Genomic DNA, 18,713 nt, shown 5'->3' on the forward strand with positions numbered 1-18,713 from the left:
CTAACCCTAACCCTAACCATAACCCTAAACCCTAACCCTAACCAAACCCTAACCCTAACCAAACCCTAACCCTAACCCTAACCCTAACCCTAACCCTAAACCCTAACCCTAACCCTAACCCTAAACCCTAAACCCTAAACCCTAAACCCTAACCCTAACCCTAACCAACCCTAAACCCTAAACCCTAACCCTAACCCTAACCCTAACCCCTATCCCCTAAACCCTAACCCTAAACCCTAACCCTAACCCTAACCCCTAACCCTAACTCTAACCTTACACAGTAACCCCTAGTCCTTACCCTAACTCTAACCTTTAACAGTAACCCCTAGTCCTAACCCTAACCACTAACCCTAACTCGAGCCCCAACCAAAACCCCAACCCCAACCCCAACCCTAACCCTAACCTAGCTTCCCTTTTTAACAGTTATCACGAAATTCAAATTAATTCACAAGTCGTAGCTGTGCTACTTATACGTACACGTATTGAAATTTCCCAGCCAGACTCAGGATATGTATGGAAATTCCCTAGCCACAGTCAATCAATTTGGCGCGAAATTTAAATATCAACAGTTGGTGCTACATTCAAATTCAATCACAGCAATTCTTAGCTGTGCTGCTTACATGGCCAATATATACACGTATGGAAAGTCCCCAGCAACACTCAGCACATGTTTGGAAATTCCCCAGCCACAGTCAGCCAGTTTCCCGCCTTAACGGTTGGCGCGAAATTCAAATATTCAGAATTGGTGCTACATTCAAATTAAATCACAACAAGTCCTAGCTGTGTTTCTTACATAGCCAATATATACACGTATGGAAATTCCCCAGGCAGACTCAGCACATGTATAGAAATTCTCCAGCAACAGTCAGCCAGTCTAACCCTAAATCTCTTCCTGATTGAAAGTAGTTTAATTGGAATTCAAATTGTATTTCAGATTGTTTCAAACCAACATAGCGGGAATACACATCAACAGGGATGTCGATAATGCCATCCTGATTTGAAATCACAATGTTCTGCGTGCCGGGTTTAAGCAGAAGTATTTTTGTGGGACAGAGATCATCATCAGGGCATCCAACAAAGGAGTCACGGGCAATTTCGAGCATGGCCTCCCTATCCAGGCAGGAAACGTGTAAGGTTGAGGCTGTGAACACATAATCATGTCCTCATTAACTATCCTTTGGCTGACTTCAATGGACGAATCCGAAAGTTCCTGGCTGAGGAGCCGTGCACGGGTAATGTATGATATTATACTTTCTTCAAATGAAATTACATATTTAGGGTGAACATTAATATAATCAATATTAATATAAAGGTAGAAATTACATTCTTATTTCCACAAAGAGGACATTATTGCACCTTATACATTTGCATACGAACATTATTTTTTTACATTTTTTCCAACATTTTCGTAAAAAAAAAAAAAATCCATGAACAAAAACTTTAAAAATCTTGTGTAAAAACCTATGGGAAAAAAACAATTCTAATGGTTCTTCATGCACATTTTTACACGTATTTTTCCTATTTGTATTCAATATAGCCTTGGTATCGACGTTTGGGCAACACACTGCACCACGGCAGAAGAGATGTAAAAAGTGATAAAGGAAACCAACCACAACCAGATCATGGTTAACGGCAAATTTTGGAGAGCGTTTGGCGAATGGATAGAAGTGAGTTCCTGAAATTTTCCAACCTACTTTGTTATCCCATCCCTAACTAACCTTTAGCGTCAGTAAAATAGCATCAGACAAGACTAGATATTATTGCTAAATTGAAACAAATTTAAAGTGAAATAGGTCAAAACATCACAAAGTATAACAAAATGTGACGAAGTATGATGAAGTAAACGATAAACTGACCAGCTTGTATTGATTCAATTGGATTATTTCGATGATCGCAATATTATTTGTTTCTAATCCCACTTACTTAAGTCCCATTTTCTGTGTCTCATATTTCTTCAGGGAGTCATCAGGACCGAAGGAGAAGTCAACTATGTCAAATTCACCCTAATAGAACATGGAATGCGATGAAGTGAGGACGAGTTCAGCCATTTCAAGGAATTTATACTGCCACGTTGTCTTGATACCTTGAAGTGCACGCCGGAATCGACCTGACGATGACAGAGGGACGGATAATCTTAAATAGCGAGTAACGAAACACCCTTCATAAACAAGGAAGGGTGTTCCAACCGATTGCGTACATGCTAGGAGTTACTGCAATCCTGAAGGTGGCGGCAGATGGGTCCATCATTGACATAGTGAGTATAATATTCACATGTAATTATTGTTTCTAAAGTTGAAATAAAAAGCGCAGGTATTCATATATCATTTTGTTGAATAGCAGATGGAAGATATAAAAGATTTTTTTCATATATTTTTTGTAGAAAACGTTCCAAATTGTCCACAACGTGTAAAAACACGTCTAAGGAAATTTTTTCAAATAGGTTTTGTACACAATTTTTTCAAAGACAGCTGTAAACAAGACTAAAGGGATTTACACCTCGGAATTTACATATGTTGGAACTTCTACCCCATTAATTATTTTTTGAAAGTATGAGTGCATAACTGTCATTACTCTGCCTTCCAGCCGCTTTCAAATATTGTATGTATACTGTATAGAACAATTTTGAAGGCGGCTGGAGACAAGAATAAAAAAACTTTCGCTCTGAAAATCACATATCTCGAAACTTGGACAAGCCCAATTATTCTTATGAAATTTCCAGACGTTTTCATATATTTCTATGTACAAACATATGGTAACTTAAAAACGGCTGGAGTAAAGACTACTTGAAGTTAGACTTTGAAACTTATATATTTTGGACTTTGTTCATAACTTAAGTTTTTTCTCAAGTATGAGTGCTTAACTCAGTTTAGTCTTCCCTCCAGGCGCCTTCAAATATTGTATATATAGTATATAGGAAAATTTTCAAAGACACCTTGAGAGAAGACTAATTGGAGTTACAATTTCAAATTCCAATATCTTTGACCTGCCATCGGTCTTAACATATTTGTCAAGTATGAGTCCTTCAATACAATTAGTTCTCCTTCCAGACCCTTTCAAATATTTCTATGTACAAACATACGGTAATTTGAAAGACGGCTGGAGCAAAGACTACTTCAAGTTAGACTTTGAAACTTATATATTTTGGACTTTGTTCCCAACTTAAGTTTTTTTCTCAAGTATGAGTGCCTAACTTAGTTTAGTCTTCCCTCCAGGCGCTTTCAAATATTGTATATATAGTACTAAGGAAAATTTTCAAAGACGCCTGGAGAGAAGACTAATTGGACTTACAATTTCAAAGTCCGATATGTTTGACCTGCCACCGGAATCAACATATTTGTCAAGTATCAGTCCTTCAATACAATTAGTTCTCTTTCCAGACCCGTTCAAGTATTTCTATGTACAAACATACGGTAACTTAAAAAAACGGCTGGAGTAAAGACTACTTCAAGTTGGACTTTGAAAATTATATATTTTGGACTTTGTACCGAACTAAAGTTTTTTCTCAAGTATGAGTGCTTGACTAAGTTTAGTCTCCCTTACATGCCCTTTCAAATATTGTACATATTGTATATATCAAAAAATTCAAAGTCGCCTGGAGCAAAGACTAAATACACTTCATCTTTCAAAATTGAAATATGTTAAACCTTCCACTAGACTTAACATTTTACTAAAGTATGAATCCTTAACTATAATTAGTTTTTCTTCCAGACGCTTTTGAATTTCTTTATGTACAAAACAAATGGTAAATTTAAAAACGGCTGGAGCAAAAACTACTGGGAGTTAAGATCTGAAATTTTTGAATTATGTTAGTCTGAATGAGACCTCTATACACTATTAATTTCAACTCTTAACTAAATACTTCGTATAGTGCGGAATACCTGTAACTCTAACCCTAACCCTAACCCTAACCCTAACCCTAACCCTAACCCTAACCCTAACCCTAACCCTAAACCCTAACCCTAACCCTAACCCTAACCCTAACCCTAACCCCTAACCCTAACCCTAACCCTAACCCTAACCCTAACCCTAACCCTAACCCTAACCCTAACCCTAGACCTATCTACACTATTAATTTTAACTCTAAACTAAATACTTCGTATACTGCGGAATACCTGTAACTCTAACCCTAACCCTAACCCTAACCCTATCTCTAACCCTAACCCTAACCCTAACCCCCTAACCCTAAACCCTAACCCTAACCCTAACCCTAACCCCCTAACCCTAACCCTAACCCTAACCCTAAACCCTAACCCCCTAACCCTAATCCTAACCCTAACCCTCACCCTAAACCCTAACCCTAACCCTAACCCTATCCCTAACCCTAACCCCTAACCCCTAACCCTAACCCTAACCCTAACCCTTACCCTAACCCAACCCTAACCCTAACCCTAACCCTAACCCCTAGCAAACCCTAACCCTAACCCTAACCATAACCCTAAACCCTAACCCTAACCAAACCCTAACCCTAACCAAACCCTAACCCTAACCCTAACCCTAACCCTAAACCCTAACCCTAACCCTAACCCTAAACCCTAAACCCTAAACCCTAAACCCTAACCCTAACCCTAACCAACCCTAAACCCTAAACCCTAACCCTAACCCTAACCCTAACCCCTATCCCCTAAACCCTAACCCTAAACCCTAACCCTAACCCTAACCCCTAACCCTAACTCTAACCTTACACAGTAACCCCTAGTCCTTACCCTAACTCTAACCTTTAACAGTAACCCCTAGTCCTAACCCTAACCACTAACCCTAACTCGAGCCCCAACCAAAACCCCAACCCCAACCCCAACCCTAACCCTAACCTAGCTTCCCTTTTTAACAGTTATCACGAAATTCAAATTAATTCACAAGTCGTAGCTGTGCTACTTATACGTACACGTATTGAAATTTCCCAGCCAGACTCAGGATATGTATGGAAATTCCCTAGCCACAGTCAATCAATTTGGCGCGAAATTTAAATATCAACAGTTGGTGCTACATTCAAATTCAATCACAGCAATTCTTAGCTGTGCTGCTTACATGGCCAATATATACACGTATGGAAAGTCCCCAGCAACACTCAGCACATGTTTGGAAATTCCCCAGCCACAGTCAGCCAGTTTCCCGCCTTAACGGTTGGCGCGAAATTCAAATATTCAGAATTGGTGCTACATTCAAATTAAATCACAACAAGTCCTAGCTGTGTTTCTTACATAGCCAATATATACACGTATGGAAATTCCCCAGGCAGACTCAGCACATGTATAGAAATTCTCCAGCAACAGTCAGCCAGTCTAACCCTAAATCTCTTCCTGATTGAAAGTAGTTTAATTGGAATTCAAATTGTATTTCAGATTGTTTCAAACCAACATAGCGGGAATACACATCAACAGGGATGTCGATAATGCCATCCTGATTTGAAATCACAATGTTCTGCGTGCCGGGTTTAAGCAGAAGTATTTTTGTGGGACAGAGATCATCATCAGGGCATCCAACAAAGGAGTCACGGGCAATTTCGAGCATGGCCTCCCTATCCAGGCAGGAAACGTGTAAGGTTGAGGCTGTGAACACATAATCATGTCCTCATTAACTATCCTTTGGCTGACTTCAATGGACGAATCCGAAAGTTCCTGGCTGAGGAGCCGTGCACGGGTAATGTATGATATTATACTTTCTTCAAATGAAATTACATATTTAGGGTGAACATTAATATAATCAATATTAATATAAAGGTAGAAATTACATTCTTATTTCCACAAAGAGGACATTATTGCACCTTATACATTTGCATACGAACATTATTTTTTTACATTTTTTCCAACATTTTCGTAAAAAAAAAAAAAATCCATGAACAAAAACTTTAAAAATCTTGTGTAAAAACCTATGGGAAAAAAACAATTCTAATGGTTCTTCATGCACATTTTTACACGTATTTTTCCTATTTGTATTCAATATAGCCTTGGTATCGACGTTTGGGCAACACACTGCACCACGGCAGAAGAGATGTAAAAAGTGATAAAGGAAACCAACCACAACCAGATCATGGTTAACGGCAAATTTTGGAGAGCGTTTGGCGAATGGATAGAAGTGAGTTCCTGAAATTTTCCAACCTACTTTGTTATCCCATCCCTAACTAACCTTTAGCGTCAGTAAAATAGCATCAGACAAGACTAGATATTATTGCTAAATTGAAACAAATTTAAAGTGAAATAGGTCAAAACATCACAAAGTATAACAAAATGTGACGAAGTATGATGAAGTAAACGATAAACTGACCAGCTTGTATTGATTCAATTGGATTATTTCGATGATCGCAATATTATTTGTTTCTAATCCCACTTACTTAAGTCCCATTTTCTGTGTCTCATATTTCTTCAGGGAGTCATCAGGACCGAAGGAGAAGTCAACTATGTCAAATTCACCCTAATAGAACATGGGATGCGATGAAGTGAGGACGAGTTCAGCCATTTCAAGGAATTTATACTGCCACGTTGTCTTGATACCTTGAAGTGCACGCCGGAATCGACCTGACGATGACAGAGGGACGGATAATCTTAAATAGCGAGTAACGAAACACCCTTCATAAACAAGGAAGGGTGTTCCAACCGATTGCGTACATGCTAGGAGTTACTGCAATCCTGAAGGTGGCGGCAGATGGGTCCATCATTGACATAGTGAGTATAATATTCACATGTAATTATTGTTTCTAAAGTTGAAATAAAAAGCGCAGGTATTCATATATCATTTTGTTGAATAGCAGATGGAAGATATAAAAGATTTTTTTCATATATTTTTTGTAGAAAACGTTCCAAATTGTCCACAACGTGTAAAAACACGTCTAAGGAAATTTTTTCAAATAGGTTTTGTACACAATTTTTTCAAAGACAGCTGTAAACAAGACTAAAGGGATTTACACCTCGGAATTTACATATGTTGGAACTTCTACCCCATTAATTATTTTTTGAAAGTATGAGTGCATAACTGTCATTACTCTGCCTTCCAGCCGCTTTCAAATATTGTATGTATACTGTATAGAACAATTTTGAAGGCGGCTGGAGACAAGAATAAAAAAACTTTCGCTCTGAAAATCACATATCTCGAAACTTGGACAAGCCCAATTATTCTTATGAAATTTCCAGACGTTTTCATATATTTCTATGTACAAACATATGGTAACTTAAAAACGGCTGGAGTAAAGACTACTTGAAGTTAGACTTTGAAACTTACATATTTTGGACTTTGTTCATAACTTAAGTTTTTTCTCAAGTATGAGTGCTTAACTCAGTTTAGTCTTCCCTCCAGGCGCCTTCAAATATTGTATATATAGTATATAGGAAAATTTTCAAAGACACCTTGAGAGAAGACTAATTGGAGTTACAATTTCAAATTCCAATATCTTTGACCTGCCATCGGTCTTAACATATTTGTCAAGTATGAGTCCTTCAATACAATTAGTTCTCCTTCCAGACCCTTTCAAATATTTCTATGTACAAACATACGGTAATTTGAAAGACGGCTGGAGCAAAGACTACTTCAAGTTAGACTTTGAAACTTATATATTTTGGACTTTGTTCCCAACTTAAGTTTTTTTCTCAAGTATGAGTGCCTAACTTAGTTTAGTCTTCCCTCCAGGCGCTTTCAAATATTGTATATATAGTACTAAGGAAAATTTTCAAAGACGCCTGGAGAGAAGACTAATTGGACTTACAATTTCAAAGTCCGATATGTTTGACCTGCCACCGGAATCAACATATTTGTCAAGTATCAGTCCTTCAATACAATTAGTTCTCTTTCCAGACCCGTTCAAGTATTTCTATGTACAAACATACGGTAACTTAAAAAAACGGCTGGAGTAAAGACTACTTCAAGTTGGACTTTGAAAATTATAAATTTTGGACTTTGTACCGAACTAAAGTTTTTTCTCAAGTATGAGTGCTTGACTAAGTTTAGTCTCCCTTACATGCCCTTTCAAATATTGTACATATTGTATATATCAAAAAATTCAAAGTCGCCTGGAGCAAAGACTAAATACACTTCATCTTTCAAAATTCAATATGTTAAACCTTCCACTAGACTTAACATTTTACTAAAGTATGAATCCTTAACTATAATTAGTTTTTCTTCCAGACGCTTTTGAATTTCTTTATGTACAAAACAAATGGTAAATTTAAAAACGGCTGGAGCAAAAACTACTGGGAGTTAAGATCTGAAATTTTTGAATTATGTTAGTCTGAATGAGACCTCTATACACTATTAATTTCAACTCTTAACTAAATACTTCGTATAGTGCGGAATACCTGTAACTCTAACCCTAACCCTAACCCTAACCCTAACCCTAACCCTAACCCTAACCCTAACCCTAACCCCTAACCCTAACCCTAACCCTAACCCTAACCCTAACCCTAGACCTATCTACTATATAAATTTCAACTCTTAACTATATACTTCGTATACTGCGGAATACCTGTAACCCTAACCCTAACCCTAACCCTAAACCTTAACCATAAACCCTAACCCTAAACCCTAACCCTAACCCTAAACCCTAAACCCTTAACCCTAACCCTAACCCTAACCCTAACCCAACCCTAACCCTAACCCTAACCCCCCTAACCCTAACCCTAACCCTAACCTAATCCTAACCCTAACCCTAACCCAAACCCTAACCCTAACCCCCCAACCCTAACCCTAACCCCTAACCCTTACCCTAAATCCTAAACCCTAACCCTAACCCTAAACCCTAACCCTAACCCCTAACCCTAACCCTAACCCAACCCTAAACCCTAACCCTAGCAAACCCTAACCCTAACCCTAACCCCAACCCTAACCCTAGTAAACCCTAACCCTTAACCCTAACCCGAACCCCTAACCCAAACCATAACCTTAACCCTCACCCTTATCCTTACCCTAATCATAATCCTAATCCTAACCCTAATCATAATCCTAACCCTACTCCTAATCCTAATCATAACCCCAACCCATCCCCTAACCCTAACCATAACCCAACCCAAACCCTAACCCTAACCTAACCCTAGCCCTTAACCCTAACCCTTATCCTAACCCTAATCCTAATCCTAACCCCAACCAAACCCTAACCCTGACCTAACCCTAATCCTAACCCTAACCCTATCCTTAACCCAAACCCTAACCCTAATCCTAAACCCTAACCCCCTAACCCCTCTTGTACCTTCTTATATATTTAAGGGATCGACTTACTTTGAGGTCTAACCATACAGTGAATATGGGACCTTTACTCAAAGGATTCATTCTTGATATTTTCTCTAACCCAAAACCCTAACCCTTCTTGTACCTTGATATATTTTAGGGATCTACTTACTTGGAGGTCTACTGTACATACACCAAATATGGGACCTTAACTCAAAAGATCCATTCTTGACATTTTCCCTAACCCTAACTCTTAACCCTAAACCCTAACCCTAACCTTAACCCTAACCCTATGGGGGTAGAAGTGAAATTTGGAGAATTTGACTTTGACCTTTGACCTTAAGTATGTGCACCAAAAAGTTGATAAGAACGACTTTGTCTACTCTATACATACGCCTAAGTTTTAACACTGTCTACAAAATTGATTAACGGAATGACAACCCGGTGGCGGTGACGCCTTGTGGCGGAGGAAGAAAAACGAAAGGATATAGATTATTTCACAATATTCTTGAATGATTTTCATTCAAAACATGCTACTATGGCAACACATTGTTTGACAATGAAGGAAGATGAAGTTTGCATACCTGCATATTACAGTGGTCACATGTACCAAATTTTAAGTCAAAGGCTTCACGAAACTGAGGTAATTAGATCAATCCACTTTTTTAATGATTTGTGTAAAAACTACTGCTGCATGGCAACAGATTTGTTAACATTCACGAAAAAGATGTCTTGCACAACTACCAAGCTGAGGGTAGGTCCTACCAAGGAGGTTCAAGAGAATGGAGTCACAACTGTCTTATTTCCTTTGCTAGATGTTTGATGCCGCCGCTCAAACATATTTGAAGCATGCGCCAAACAGGATCTGCCACGCAGACAGGAAGACAATTGACTTGTGTCTCATTGCATAATCACCAGCCACTTTCTATGGAAGATATGTCTTTGTGATGTAATTACTTTTTGCTATCCCTTCTTATAAAAGGTAGGTGGCAGAGACACAAGGATGTGCGAACAGAAATTGCACAAAAAATGCTGAAATAAAGATGAAAATTACTCAACTGGGCATACCTGGGCATTAATCTGATATATCTATCAATAAAGAATTATATTTCAAGATTATTCCATGTTAGTTTTATTTGTCGGAATCAAGCGGAAAAGTGATAAAACCGGCTTTCCAGGATGGTACAGTTATACACATTTTCACATGATACAGCTATGATTTACACTTTTGCACAAATTTCTGCACGGGATTGACTTTTGTTTTACATGCTTTATCATTAAGTGAAATTTCGTTTCATTTGATAAATAAATAAGCAAAATATGGCCAATATTATGTTAACGTTCAAAATGAATCTTCAGATTGCTCAGCAAAGACGGCAAATTCGAACATCAATCATCAAAGGTACAAACGCACCTGTGAAATTCTTTTGTACATCAATAGAAATCTGACAACTGTTTGAATAATTACAGCCAGTTGGAACTCCAACTCTTAACCCGTTGAGGACGATTTGATTTTGCTACAACACGCATTTCTCATAGACACCTGCCCGAGTATACTCGGGACTCGTCCTCAACGGGTGAACCTCCTTGGTCCTACACACTGATTGATAACATGGGCTAAAGTCCAACCACATTGCTTTAAAACTAAGTATCTCGACATAAATTTTGTGTAATTCTTGTGAAAATTTGCTGTTTCCATGCTAGTGTTAAACTCGATACTGAAGGAAAAGGTGTCTTGCATGTCCAATAAGTGGTCATTCATGCCAAATTTTTGGTCAATGGCTTCAAAAATGAGAAGTTTTATCCACAAGATTTTGCAGCAGACCACCAAACAACTGCCCTATCACCCCCACAAATAGGCCCTACAAATAGGCCCTAGTATCACCCAAGCACAGAGTGCTACACACATGCACTCCATACACCGTAGGGCCTATTTGTGGGGGTATAATAACACATCACTATTGCACTTTCACGACCATGATGATCACACTAGGAGATATTTTATAAATTATTTTCACGGCAATTTTCATGTTTCTCACAAATGTTGTAAACAGCACAGCAAACACTTTTTGCACATTCCAGGCAGTATGATTTTATTCCAAAAATATGACACCTAATAGTAACTAACATGCAAGACAAATCCAAGCAAGATAAAAGCTTATACATCAACAGTAACCCATACAATCAGCTTCCCAAAACAAACTCTGACAGAGTTATCTGTTAAAATGATCAAACAGTCACTTGTTAAAACATAAGTCAAAAGCTTGTTTTAAAAATACAAGAATCAAACATCACAGAGTGGCAGTTCCTCTTGTTACTCTACAGTATTACAGGCAGTTGATTTACATAATATCATGACAAAGTGACAAGGAGAGCTCTGAGATTTGTATTTTGCAATTTGCACAATGCAGTTCAAAGATTTTGCTGATTCGAGACTAAAGCTTGCCACTTCAATCTTAAAAAAAAAAAAAAAAATGTAGTACATGATATCTGTGCTTTATGGTATTAAACTGTACCAAAAAGACCAGAGAAACACAGCTGCATTGGGTAGCAAGTGATGAAGAGTAGTTTTATTACCTTTATTTCACAAATTCATGTTATACTCATGGTGTAATTTCTTCAATTCACAAGTATATACAACAGCCATAGCACATTCCAGATGAAACGTAAAGAAGCACATGCTGCGACATCAAACACACACCCGTACATACACGCAGACACACATACCTACTAATACACTAAATCTTCATCTGAACAACATTGAGAATACTTCTTCTTCACATAGTGACTTCTCAATAAAACTGAATTTTACAGCCTGACACAAAATACTAACATTTTTGAGAAATGCAATGTATACTGAAGAATTAAAATCACACATTATTCTCAACCGACAGCCTCAATGTGTCTGTCAAAATCCTGCCATTGGTTAAATTCAAATGTAAAACTTTTGTTGACAGTTTTACTAGCAGCCTCATATTACATTTGACAGAGAAAATGCAGAAACACTTAATTCTAGCATTACATATTGTAACGGGTTCACTCTCGCTCACAACCACTCCTCCAAATAGGCCCGGTACAGTAACTCACTCTCTCAACATGACAGCTGATCTCACAATTTCCTTTAAAATTACAAAATGACCGAAGCCTTTATTGAAAGGTGAAACTGACTTACTTCAACAATTGGCGTTCACAATATTATACGCCGGACTGCATTTGGCTACTTCTATAAACTGCGCCTAGCCACGCCTTCTTCAAATCTCCTGACCCCCCGCTTCTCCCCCAAACAATCTGCCCTGCTCACTTGCCCCCCTCCCTTTTATACACAGAGCCCATGCTGTGCTCGTGCCCTACGGGCGTGCGTCAATTGTGGCGCACGCACATTTACATTAACTTCTATTTGAATGATTCTCGAATAGTCTTATATCCCATTCCATGACAATATGCAAGAATTTTTTTTTTTTAATCAAAAAAAGAGAACTAGCTTTAATTCCACCCTAGTTATGATATGCATCCATCACCCTGAAGAGACAACATGGCACAAGATTTACCCACTGGTCTATTATGTCAACTGTAAAAGTAAAAAAAAAAAAACAACCAACAACTGACATACATACAAGCACATGCATACAGAAAAGCCTATGGCTTGTAGAACCAAATAGGGAGAGTTTGTGCATGATGTATTGTCTACTGCTTCAGTGAACACATTGATTTTCTGGCATTAGACATTCCTGATATTGGAGTAAATCTGAAAGATTACATAATGTAATCAGTAATTGCCTCTTTGCAATAGGGCCAGGTAAATTGTACATCGATGGAAATTATTCTATACAATTTGTTAAAAAGTGTTGGCCGAGGAGTTCTGCAAATAGTCAGTCTGAAAGAGAGGTGGTATTCACTTGAAAATTAATGTCACTGAACAAACATCTCACCAAACAGTTACAGCATCTGCTTATTTTCTGATCCCAAGACTGGTGCACGATCACTGGAGTTCATCTTCTTGATACATGGTAGCAAACTTCATCAGTGTGCCAAACCTCAGGAAAACCACTGAAAAACGTCTTACAACAAATCTTGGGCTGAGACTCTCACTGGAGCACTCCCTGACATTCAGTGGCAAACTCTACATCCTAAACACTGGGGTGGGGGAGTGTCACTTTTGATGGCTTACCTCATGCCAAAATATCAAATCAAAAGGCTGTCAACTGGTGCAGCTATGAAGTATTACTTTTTCCTTCTTTACTGTAATTTCAGGGAGAGAACCAACATGGGTAATGTTACTCTCCAGGTGGGAGTTTCATTCAGACACAACTCCGTCACCAAGACATAATATTCCTGACTGTGGATCAAAGAAGAAAGTGTGATTTCATGCATACTAAACTTAACCAAATGGTAATACTGGAATGGCTGCCAAATTCAATTCTTATCAAACAAGTACTGCAGACTGAATTAAAATTCTCCTACGAGAAAGAATTGGTTCATCTCATTACTACATGCACAACGTATATGCACACCTATTTACACTTCTGCTTCATTTCTGCATGAAACAAATGCTTCAGTTGCAATATCTATTCAAAGGTAATTATGAATCCCTTTACAACTGTGCATAGCAAGACTGGGCAGATGGGAAGAACACATGTTTAAAGCATATTTCACATTGTTGTACATACATTGACTTCATGACACTGACTACCACTAATAAGATTACAGAAAGTTACCGAGGTCAAATTTGATATTGTGATTCCTTATACATGATGCTGGATGAAAAGACTATCAGAACTGAGAAAAATCTATCATGCCAGATAAAACTAGACACTATGTCACAATTCTGACAAGCAAACATCAGCCTCCTCAAAATTGCAGCACTATCATTTCCATCAGTAAAATCTTGAACAATTAGCTGGAGGGTGATAATTTTCAAAGGTTTCAAGAAACTTCCTTAACTATTGTGACTCTTGTTGTTAAAGGGCAGGCAGTCCTTATAAGAAAAAGAAAGTAAATATCAATGGGGCTAAATACTTTCCCCATGCAGTATTACATTGTGAAAGTTACCAGGACAATGAAACACAAAAAGTACCTACACTATGAGGTGTCTCTCTCATATTGGTGTCATATTGTATCATCCTGTTGTTATCATCATGATGCAAATTCTGCAACTCTCAAGAATGGATCTGTACATCAAGCCATAAGAATACCTTCAGCTGTACTGTATCTCTTACTGCTGTGATGATGTGAAACAGTATAACAATCCACAAGATTTATAATTTAACCTTGGAGACAAAAAAGGGAAAACCCCTAACATGCACACACTTGAGAAAACTGAAATTTACATGATTTTGAAGAATTAGTGCTCCATGTCCAAAACCTTGACTACATATGAATTGTCTGCAACCTTGTTACAGGAAATCATGAAAATAGGCTCAACTTCAGAATATATGTATATATTTTATATGCTCATTTCTAACACACATGCAGTTTGTAAACCAGAGCCAGTTGTTTACTACTAAAGTGGATATTTTTGCATGTTTTCAATTCTATGGAATCGAGACATTGACTACAGTGACATACATGTATTAATAAGCAATGTTTTTAATTCTGCAGGATTGAGACATCAACTACTGGGACATATTAACAAGCAAAAATATTTGTGTTTTTATTTTTGCATTAGTTTCTGCTTGCGCAAAATGCACAAAAATTTCAACTTTAACAGTATATGAGAACACAAGATGAACTCAGGACATCTGCAAGACACAGTAAAATCCACATCACATCTTTTCCTACTTTTCAAGAAGAGAGCATGAATGACATCTCCATTCACCTACTAAGCACACAAGTACAGTGTATAAAGCATTGTATCTCTGACGTTCATGAAAATTTCAAATGTCATCCAGTAGTTGTGTGTACTATGTGTCTGTGTTATAGACTACGTATACTACAGATTTGAGTCTTTTAGTTTTCATGACTGTTTTCATGATTAAGCACTGTGTAATATGTTATACACACATGTTTTTCAGTTTAAGAATCATAATTAAGCAATGCTAGGGTCTTAGAACATATCATGCTGCAAACTTATTCTTAATAAGACAGGTGTGCTACATTAATTAAAAGGGTCTTCACATTTGCGTTATTTAGAAGAAATTCTATATTATTTTGTATAATTATTCTAATAGACAAAGAGAACAGAAACAACACCACTTTGTTACAATGACTAATTTGCGCTCAGGATTGCTGTATTCTATTAGGAGTAGGTTTGTCACCATCTGTAATGAGTATGATCAGTTTGCTTTACCTCTCAATCAAAGAGAGGCATATGGCAATAAAATAATGGAAAGTTTGTTGTTGATAACAAAAATAAGTCATCTTTGCATGTTCCAATTCTGCAGATATATAGTGCTGAAAGCATTAATTACAAATTGAATTTGGGATTTAATTCTGTATACTGAATGAAAGAATGCACAAATATGACACACAGTAACTCCAGTTGTATCATACTCCTGGTTAGAGAAATGAAGAGCATCAGCTTGTGTTCCTCAGGTGCACAGTAACACAATGCCATAATGGTGGCCAAATGTTGGCAATTGGCAATAACAATCCCAATGCCAATTCATCCCTGTTATGATTTACATGTCAACAGTAATTACAATGATGATAATTATCTTTTACAATTCTTTTCAAAGCATTTTTATGATTTTGTACAATTACGAAAGAAATCAAAATAATCCACAAACTCGGCCCATGATAACTGATTTTTATTTGTGGACTGGTAATGCAGCAGTGCAGTAGTACTGGTGCTAAGCTACACATGCATGCACAACATAGATATTCCGCCATGACAGCAGCTGCAGGGCATTAGCGTTACCTTGTTTGGTTTAAAAAAAAAAAAAAAATCTAAACAAATCAAATGAAAGGATTTTCTTTCTCTCTCTCTGTATCAGGAGTCATTTTTTTTTTTTTGTATTTATATCATTAATATGAAAAAAATTTCTACATAAGGGGTAAGAATTATTTTCACCCATTTTGGGAAATAGAGGTTGCGGCACTACAAAATAAGAACAACAATGATAATAATAATGATAATAATAATAATAATGATAGTGAGGATTCACCAAAATGGTTAATTTTTAGTTGGTACCCAAAAGTACCAAATACTCCATCACATTCGCTTTTGAATCAGTTATTTAAAAAAAGAAGTCAAAGAAATTGTACAGATGGGGTAATCTCCCAGAGAAGTACATTAATTCACACAACCAGAATAAATACCTGCATGGATAAATAGTTACTGTTTCATACTTACATAGACAGAGAGACATATATACAAACACAAAAAATGTCATGATAAGAAATGAAGTTAACGGGCTATTTACAAACACTTCACACAATTCATCATAGTGATAACACACAAGATAGAACATGAACAGTACCACTCATGTACTGTAAAAGTGGTTTCTTTTGCGTACAGAAACTTTTGCGGTTTCCATCGGTGCCGACTTTTTCGCGTGTGTTTAAATTCGCGGTCCGTAATGATAGCATTGTCACAACCGACGAGTTCAAAACATTTTCACGTGATGTTAAATTCGCGGTTCAACCACAAAGCGCGAAAATAAAACCATTGCGAAAGAAACCACTTTTACAGTATTCAGTTACCTATCAAAGCACTTCCTTAATTGTGCATCTTTCAGTATATATTGTTAGAGTTCGAATGCGTAGTACAATTGAGTGTAAAGTTTCTGTCAAACAGCCAACATATTTCCTTGCATTGAGCAGCTCTTGTGCCAGTGAGCCTGTAGCGTAACAGTCCATTAGTCCAGTAGTCACATTTTAATTCAAATCTGCTTTAAGTACAAACACCAGGAGAGTGGTGAAGCCTTGATGTTGGATGTTTGCAACCTTTGCTCATATCAATGTGGTATTGCTGGAAACCGTTTTCCACAACCATACACAATCCCATTCACACCGAAGATGTCACCAGTCTTTCTATGTCACAGCTACTACTATGCAGTACAAGGTGTTTGATGCTCCTGCAGTTAGTTTCTCATTCATTTTTTAATGCTGAAACAAAGTGAGGCTCATTACAATGTCATTATCATCCTAAGATATTCTCCATCAACGTCATCATAAAATTAGTCGAGGCTGACAATGTAAGGGCGTTATCTCCATTAATGTCATCCTAAGAAGATTAGTAAAGGCCAACAGTGTGAGGGTGTCCTCTCCATCATTGTCATCCTCAAAGAACTTGTCAAGGCTCACAGTGTGAGGGCATCCTTTCCATCAATGTCATCCTAACAAGATTGGTCAAGGCTGACAGTGTGAGGGCCTCCGTTACACCAATGTCCATGACTTTCTCTCATCCTTTGAAATCACTTAACACTGGTTGTGGCCAACACTGCTCATCTCTTCTTGGCCAAATCCACACAATTAAGAGCCATGGACTTAATAAAAATGTGGAGGAAAGAATCTCAAGATGGCAATAATGAAGTTAGACTTACAAATAATAATGATAAAACACAAATGCCACAGATGGATTTGTATATTAAATTAAAGCCACTAAATCAATCAAAAATTGACTGCAGAATGGCTTTGGAAGGACATAAATCCTTCCTACTTTGTGGCACAAAGACAATTACATTGTATAACATGTGCACAGTTTGCGCTTGTGATAAAAGGACTAGAAAAGAACTTCTTCTCAGACAGATTCTCCAATGGGTGCATTCATGAGTCCTCTGGCTGGTATTTGGTTAGGATTCATGCCATTTGCAAGATGCATGTGTAAACCATTGGCTGCAGGGTCAGGTGGTCTGCGAGGCATCATAGCTACTCCATTGGGCAGGTGACCATTGGGAATATGTCCATTGACCATGGGGGAACTAGGAGTGCTCAATGTGCGTGGGGAGCCTGGAATCTCACTTTTTGGTCCTGAGTTTAATGAGAAATGTTGAAAAATTTTATCATACAGTGCTAACATGGAAGACATACTGTCATTATATAGTACTGTTCCAACATTTAGATTACCAAAGTCTTTATGAATTGCAAACACTGAAATATGAAAAAACAAGAGACCCGGGGGTCACACTCTCACCTGAGTATCGCAATTTCATCTTCCATGCATTCTCGCACACTCTTACCTGAGAACATTGGAAACTTAGGTCTGCATATACAGATGTAGGCAGCCCTGGATCTGCAATGAACAAACTTGGAACTAAACTCATCAATGTACAAACTCATGGTATTAACTTTGCTTTATCATTTCTGGTTCTAGAGTAGAAGATTTTAAATATTCCTTAATGTGGGGGGAGTGGTGGGCCCCCTAGGGGCCCCCCAAGAGGGACATGGTGCCCATTTAAAGGAATTGAGATTCTATCCCCCTAGGGATGATACCTGCTAAGTTTGGTCAAAATTCACCATGAGGTTTTCAAAAAGAAGATGAACATGTACAATTCAGGCCCATTAGGACCCATCCCCATCCCCTCTCCTGGGTCCCAAGGGGGGGGGGGGGGGGGCACCCCTGATTCCGCCAATTCCATGAACAAACTCATGTACCAACTCATAGTATTATCTTTATAGCCCTATCA

The 18,713-nt window shown here is 37.8% G+C and overlaps 1 protein-coding gene across 1 annotated transcript in view; it reads right to left on the minus strand.

Annotated features, from left to right (window-relative positions):
• Positions 1-17,806: 17,806 nt before the first annotated feature.
• Positions 17,807-18,713, minus strand: part of LOC139707961 (transforming growth factor beta receptor type 3-like) — a 32,047-nt gene continuing 31,140 nt past the window's right edge. Inside the window, exon 12 of the mRNA XM_071619952.1 lies at positions 17,807-18,057. Coding sequence (XP_071476053.1) covers positions 17,828-18,057 — 230 coding nt within the window. The 3' untranslated portion in view covers positions 17,807-17,827. The remainder of the gene's footprint in view (positions 18,058-18,713) is intronic.

This window comes from Diadema antillarum, unplaced genomic scaffold (genome assembly GCF_040938485.1).
Source record: "Diadema antillarum isolate AM-2024a unplaced genomic scaffold, OU_Dant_1.0 seq00001290_RagTag, whole genome shotgun sequence".
Taxonomy (NCBI): domain Eukaryota; kingdom Metazoa; phylum Echinodermata; class Echinoidea; order Diadematoida; family Diadematidae; genus Diadema; species Diadema antillarum.